The sequence below is a fragment of the Scomber scombrus genome, chromosome 19 (genome assembly GCF_963691925.1).
Source record: "Scomber scombrus chromosome 19, fScoSco1.1, whole genome shotgun sequence".
NCBI classification, from domain to species: domain Eukaryota; kingdom Metazoa; phylum Chordata; class Actinopteri; order Scombriformes; family Scombridae; genus Scomber; species Scomber scombrus.
Window position 1 is genome coordinate 16,667,933 of NC_084988.1, and position 7,381 is coordinate 16,675,313.

At 39.8% G+C, this 7,381-nt stretch overlaps 1 protein-coding gene across 1 annotated transcript; it reads right to left on the bottom strand.

Annotated features, from left to right (window-relative positions):
• Positions 1 to 361: 361 nt before the first annotated feature.
• LOC134001042 (sushi domain-containing protein 4-like) lies at positions 362 to 6,476 on the bottom strand. Its single transcript, XM_062440575.1, has 10 exons — positions 6,359 to 6,476; positions 5,047 to 5,238; positions 4,363 to 4,557; positions 3,756 to 3,947; positions 3,323 to 3,514; positions 2,867 to 3,058; positions 2,501 to 2,695; positions 2,250 to 2,382; positions 1,725 to 2,122; positions 362 to 1,637 (listed from the first exon to the last, which is right to left on the bottom strand). Exons 1-10 carry the CDS (start codon positions 6,474 to 6,476, stop codon positions 1,612 to 1,614), a joined length of 1,833 nt encoding a protein of 610 aa, XP_062296559.1. The 3' UTR covers positions 362 to 1,611.
• Positions 6,477 to 7,381: the final 905 nt, after the last annotated feature.

A 7,381-nucleotide genomic window follows, 5' to 3' on the forward strand; every position in this document is an offset into this window, starting at 1 on the left:
GCTGATCAGGGAAAAGTCTGAAAAAAGCAATTTATGTCTCAGGGGCCAATTTAGCACATTTGAGTGATGAGAATGAAATATTTTCTTAAATTGTAATTGTAAACTGATGTGTCATTTGCTCCTTTAGACTGTAGAAATGTGCCGTGTATTATAAATTACTTTCATTAAAAATATGTCAAACCTTGAAGAAAGGTCAGACTCAGACGGTAATATTCTGCACTGTCTGCAAAGACATAGAGAATCACTGATGAAAAAAAAGGATAAAAACAATTTGCACACCTCAAATAATATTTAATCAAAATAAATATGTACAGAGTAAACTTAACTTAAAACTTTTTACATATATTAAAATACCATCTTCACAAAAAACAAAACAAAAATGAAATCCGTTCTGCAGTCCAAACATAAATTCAATGGACAGTCAAACAAAGTGAACACTGACATTACACCAAGCTGTACATTTACATTTTTTTTGTTGAATCTTCCCAACAACTTTTACAGTGTCACATACAAAGTGCCTGCAGTAGACTTTAAACTGAAGCGAAAAAGTGAAAAGACCCACTTTGTAAAGTTTCCAAGAGCTATGGAAGCATCAAAAGAAGCCGTGGCTGATCAACAGCTTTCTGGACAACAAGTTAATTCAATACGCATTTCAGTTTCTCATTTAGACATAAAACAGGAATTTCCAAACAGCCTGAATAAATTAAGAGGATAATATTTTCCGGTGTATGGGTGATGTGTCTGACAAAGCCACACATATAATTGCTAAGCAGTGGAGGCGTTTAACTGACATTCATTTTTAAAACTCCTTATTTTACATAGTGTAGATTACCTGTGCATAGAAGTGGAAAGCTAAGGCCATTGGGGGGCAAAAATACAAGTATGAAGAAAATACATTTGGAGATACAGCTCTTTGAAGGGATGAAATGTGTTGAATGCAGGCCTGAAACAATAAAGTCACTTCAAACGGTTTCCTTCACTCAGAAGAGTGAACGAGCAGCCTTATTCTGTACAGTTACATGTGGAACGACAGGAGTCATGATTAATTATGTCTTAAATAATGATTAAATTCATAATGGCAAAATTCTTAAAAGATGGTGTTGTAAGAACAATCTAGCTTACCTGGCCTTCATGCATTTTTGCCAATGTGTGTTTTACATGATGTGACATGTGCGTAAAAAAAGTAACAGCAAACAAGACACTGGTTTGATTATTAGCCCCCAAAATAAGTTTGCAGCTTTGCCGGTTCGACTGAAGGACATCAGTCATTTTTTCAGCAATCTTTATGACACACTCCTTCAGAAGTGTCTGTTCCTTTCTCTTTTTGTTCTGCATTTTCAAACGGATCTTAGGACATTAGACATACATACAGAGTGTAGGAATTCCTATAAAAAATGTAAGCATGTATTTACATGTGAATCCCCTCTCCATGCTCCTTTGGGATGGTCAGAGGATTTACTCAGAGCGACCCACAGCTTCACTCGGTGCCTCTTTAGTTGGGCTTGTGTGTGTTGACAGCTGTGTTGACAAACTCTCAAGAGGCATCCCTCACCAGTAAAGGTCAGCAGCAGCGCTAGTTGTCTCGGGTAAGTTCAAAAGCTGCAGCATGTTTCAGGCCTCCTTCAATAATGGCATATCTGCAGAAAAAAGACAAAAGTGAGCATTATATTAAAGTGGGGACATTAAACAAGAAATTTATGAAATGTGTGTGAAGAAGACTTTACCATCAGAGTAGTCCATCTCTGAGTCCATCAGAGTCAGGCTGTGTTGGTCGCTGCCTGCAGACGGCCTTCTTTGTGACGATGGAGGAGCAGCAGCGCCTGCATGCTCCAGAGCCCAGGCAGAGGATGAGGGTGCGGGTGATGACGAGGATGAAGACTGTGGCACAGGGTGGACCACAGCCATTTCTGAATGCTGCGGTTTAAGGGAAGAAGGCCGAGAGGGGCCAGCCTCCGCGGTGGCGTGCTGACCCTCAGACAGCACTATTTGGACACGAGACTCAGAGCTGAGAGCTGAAGCTGAGACATCATTACCACAAACAGCCTCCTCATACGAGGGCAGAGTAACCTGGACTCCTTCCACCATGATTGACACAGGCTGTCCGGTCACCCCCTGATCACGTCTGCGTGTGGAAGGCCGGAAGATTTTTAGAAGTTTAGTTTAAAGACCAGTTTCCTCAATGTACATTCCAGATAGTAGACTGGTTTTAATTATAAATATATGTTTTTAGGGAAAAAAGGCACACTCACCGATGGAAAGACTTGAGTTTTGGCTGCAGAAGTACAAATAGCACCACCAGGAGCAGGATGAGGGCCACTGAACTAGCCGTGGATGACACTATGGACAAGGCGGGCATCCCCAGTGGTAAAGTGGGATTGCTGTCTATAAGACAGATAAACAGTCGACATGGTTATCTATACTGAACTTCTGAAATCTATTCATCTATGTTTATGTTTATAGTTTATTTAAATGGTTCAAATATCAGCTCAGGTACCTTTACCTTGCTCCATGAGGCAGCTGGTCTGCATTAGGCTGTCCCACTCCCCATACTGACAGGTAAGGTATTTATAGTCTCCCTTCAGGATATAGCCTTCATCACAGAAATATTCAATCACAGTGCCATGAGTAAGTCTTTGGCAGGGGGAGGGGTGGCAGGTGTAGCCCCCGTTCTCTGGCTGATATGGAGGCTGGCATACTGTTCATGGAAAGAAAGGAAAACAATAAAAAAATCAACTTCAGTGCTGTGTCACTATGTTCTCCCTTCCATCTGGCATGAACACATCTCCTACACACAATATTGGACTTTTTTTTTCGTGCATGTGCTGTAAAAACTTGTACAAAGGAGATTGAGGAGGTTTGTCTTTACCGTCACTGCGTATGCAGCGAGGAGGTTCAGAGGACCAGTGTCCCAGTGCTGTGCAGGTGAGGATGCTGGGTCCATCTGGCAGGTAACCAGGGTCACAGTGGTACTCCAGTACTGTGCCCACGGGGAATGAGTTGTTTTTGGTCTCCGTCAAATTAGTTAAGACATGCTGCTCCATGAAGGGTCTCATACAACCTTAAAAAAGGAACATTCAGAAATACAGTAAATAGCTGTAATTACAGGTCTGTAAGAATAAATATAAGATTTGTTAATAAAGGACTTATGTTTTTAAACTGCTTTACAGTGTAAAGAGGCATAATAACATTTAACCCAGATTTTTAAAAAAAGTTTAAATATTAAATAATTAAAATGTCTTCTTTGGGCTATTATTTCACTCACTGTTGGATGTTTAAGACCAAATTAGGCTCGTGATAGATCTGAGTTTGAGGACTGACCAACCTTGTCTCACACAACTGATCTGCATGGGGCCGTCCCACTGTCCATCCTGACAGGTCAGGTAGTTATAGTCTCCCTTGAGAACGAAGCCCTTATCACAGAAGAATTCAATCACAGTGCCATGGGAAAACATTCGACAGGGGGATGGGTGGCAGGTGTAGCCCCCATTTTCTGGTTCAGAGAGGGGTAGACATGCTGATGGAGGAAGAAAACAACATATAAAGTACCTGCCCTGCTTTAAAAGTACTTTTTAATGTTTTTTTTTAGTTAATAAGACACCAGCATTGGCTAAAAATGACAGAATTAAAGTGCTGCATAATTAAAATATGACTGAAAGTAACGATATGTATACTTCTGAGAGAAGGAGTTTGAATTAGGTTAATGACCTACAATACTTTACAGATTAGGGGAAACAAAGGTGGACAGAATATCTTACCGCCACTACGTATGCAGCGAGGGGGTTCAGAGGACCAGCGTCCCAGCGTGGTGCAGGTGAGGATGCTGGGTCCGTCTGGCAGGTAACCAGGGTCACAGCTGTACTGCAGTACTGTACCCACAGGGAACAGGCCCCTGTTGGTTTCTGTGAGGTTTACCCAGCTGTTTTGGACCATGTATGGCCTCACACATCCTGGGAAGACCAGGAAAGAAGAAATTCTAAGAAACTGCTTAGGTTATCACTTGTATTAAGGCAACACATATGTTGAGCCTGGTTTGAGACAAAAAAGTGCTTATAGTGCTCATTTCATAGTGTTCAGTAAAATAATAAGAAAATACAGGCATATGGCAGTGTCTGCAGATACATACACTGCCAAACACTTCTAGTGGGTCATAAGTGAAGATTTGGATGGATTACTTATGTATGAGTGTAGTATACCTTTCAGGATGACAGAGTTACTCATTCAATACAACTGTATTTATGAGCTTTATTTATCTATGATTATTTTAGTGGTTATTCTGAATGATCTAATAACTCTATTGATATATGTTTATTTTAGTAGTTTATTTAAATGATTCAAATATCAGCTCAGCTCAGGTACCTTTACCTTGCTCCATGAGGCAGCTGATCTGCATTAGGCTGTCCCACTCCCCATACTGACAGGTAAGGTATTTATAGTCTCCCTTCAGGATATAGCCTTCATCACAGAAATATTCAATCACAGTGCCATGAGTAAGTCTTCGGCAGGGGGAGGGGTGGCAGGTGTAGCCCCCGTTCTCTGGCTGATATGAAGGCTGGCATACTGTTCATGTAAAGAAAGGAAAACAATAAAAACACTAACTTCAGTCACTAAGGTGTCACTATGTTGTCTTTGTGTATCTGTTGTAAAAACTTGCTTGGTTTCTATCCATTTATTATGCTTCCATGTGAAAGGCATATTAGTCATACTATGACTGTTTTTGTTATTACAGTTTCTGGATGTTGATTTGAGTAAAACTCAGTTTGTGTCTTCAAATTAAACATGTTCCTGACTACATTTACAGGAACAGTTGAGCTTGTTTATGCTCAATCCAAATCGATAAAGTAAACAAACTGTAGGTATTCAAAACATAAATTAAAAATGGAAGTGAAATAAATGTAAATGAAACAACAACAACAACAACAACAACAACAACAAACTATCAAAATTATAATATTTCTACTGTAAATACAATCTATTATGTTCGATTTTTGATGCCAAGAGAGTCTGTGTGTCTGAAGGCTGAGGAGAAATGAGGAGGTTTGTCTTTACCGTCACTGTGGATGCAGTGTGGTGGTTCAGAGGACCAGTGTCCTAGTGCCGTGCAGGTGAGGATGCTGGGTCCGTTTGTCAGGTAACCAGGATCACAGTGGTATTCCAGTACTGTTCCCACAGGGAAATAGCTCATGTTGGTCTCTGACAGATTCGCTGAGCCATGCTGCACCATGAAGGGTCTTAAACAACCTTAAAATAGGGACGACATAGATAGCAGTAATTAAAGTCTTTGAGAATAAATGAGAAATGGTAAGATTTGATTATATAGCTGGATTGACTTCTTTGCAAACTGACTTTACATTTCTCAGGTTTAATATAATAAACACATTACACCAGAAAAAACTATTTCATGTTACAGAGAAAATGATTTGAATTATACTGGCATGCTCACTAGACACTAACAATTATGAACAACAAATACAGAACAAAGTGCTGATAGGTTGACAGACCAACTTATGGCCAATATCCAATCCACTTAATCAGATCAATATATGCACTAATACAATCCCTGCATCCCTATTTTTTCTTTAGCACTGGAACTGTAAACAAACAATATTTTGCAGAATACTGGTTCAGCTGTAAAACAAATCTTAAACCACTATTTATTAAATCTAATAGCCACACCAACATTTGGTCTGATTACATTTTTGTGTCAAAGGGTTGAGTTGTTTTGGCTACAGTAGCTTTTAAACGGAAAAAGATAGTTTATCTTTTTTCCTCCCTTTTTCAAAGCATGCATGAATCATAGCTGATTCAGAATAACAATCAAAAGTTCAAGATATTGCACAACTTGTCAGATTGCCTATTCAAACAGAAACCATAACAACTGACCTTTTGCTTTCAGTGTCTTCTGTATGACTGTATAAGTCGTCATATGGCTGACGTGAGTAATGATAAATCTACTGGGATAATCGGGCATATGATGAAATCAATGTCCCTACGCAATGTAGTGACGATAATAAAAGTTAATTAAAATGGAATTTGCTAAACAAGCAAACAATTTAACTAAACAAATATCAAATAACTAATTATTATGAGTAAAACAACAACCAGACTAAAACTAATAAATAGCTCCTACAGGCAGTTAATTAAGTTACTCTGTGAAGTAGAATCAGAAACAATGTCTAGTAAATACTCTTTCACTGTCAGCACTCCCCAACAATCATGTTTGGTCTACAGTCCCAGTCAAAACTATTTTTCCTAACAAAGCTCATTTGACAATGTTTCCTCAACAAAGAACAGAAAGGTTAATACAATAGCCACATATATTGATTGATATAGTATGTGTGCAAAAAATGTTGCCTCTTACCTGACCCTTGCCCAGTGGACAGTACAGTCAGCATCAGCAGCAAGAAGAAGCACCGTTTAGTGGCTGAGGTGTGGGCCCAACAGGCTTTTGATATTGACTCTATCATTCCATTGCACATCTTCCCCTGCAGAGTCAACTCAACCTGTAATGATCACACAATCATTTCAATACAGAGATATTCATATTTGGTGATGAAAAAGCCACCCCTAGCTGCCAGGGGGTTGATACCTGCTTGGCGCAGGTGGTCTGCAGAGCCTGGACAGCTGCCAGAGAAAATGGGTGTGATTGTAGGACAGTGGTACAATGACAGCACTGAGAAAACAATTAGGAGATGATGCAGTTAGTAAACTAACGTTAATTAGAAACTCCTCCCTACGTTTCCTCTCACATGCATAATACACATTTTCTCTGGTTCTGAATGGTTCCGTATGAGCGGCTACATACATACTCCCTGCGACTCCCCTATTCGCTAAGATTGCTAGGTTTGATACCGATACAAGAAAAAAAGGATGCACATACAGACACACCGGGTCTATTATGTTGGTGATAACTGTGCTATCTTTACCATTTACGTTATTGAACATGACAGAATAGCCAACACAGTACAGCACAGCCTGTTTTCATTGTTAGGTTAGCCACCTAGCTTTTGAGATAATCAATATTAGCCCATTTTTAAAGCTTGCTAACGCTAGCTTGACATTAAAACAAATGGCTTTCTGGTTAGCATTACCTACCACAGAAACACGGCCTCGAATCCTCCACCGTCGCTTTCTCACAGTATAAACATTTACCAACAATATCTTAGTTGCACTGAAGACATTCAACGTTACTGTGCACACCACAAAAATATGATTTGACGAGCCGAGCAGTGCTAACTGCTATAGCTAACCGCTAGCTGCATTGATTTGAAGCATCAGCTGGGCTGTCTCGATTCCGTACCGTATCCATAGTAACAAATGCATATTTCCATAGTTACAACATCCGGGAATGTTTGCGTCCATAGTTACCAAACATGGGCTGAAA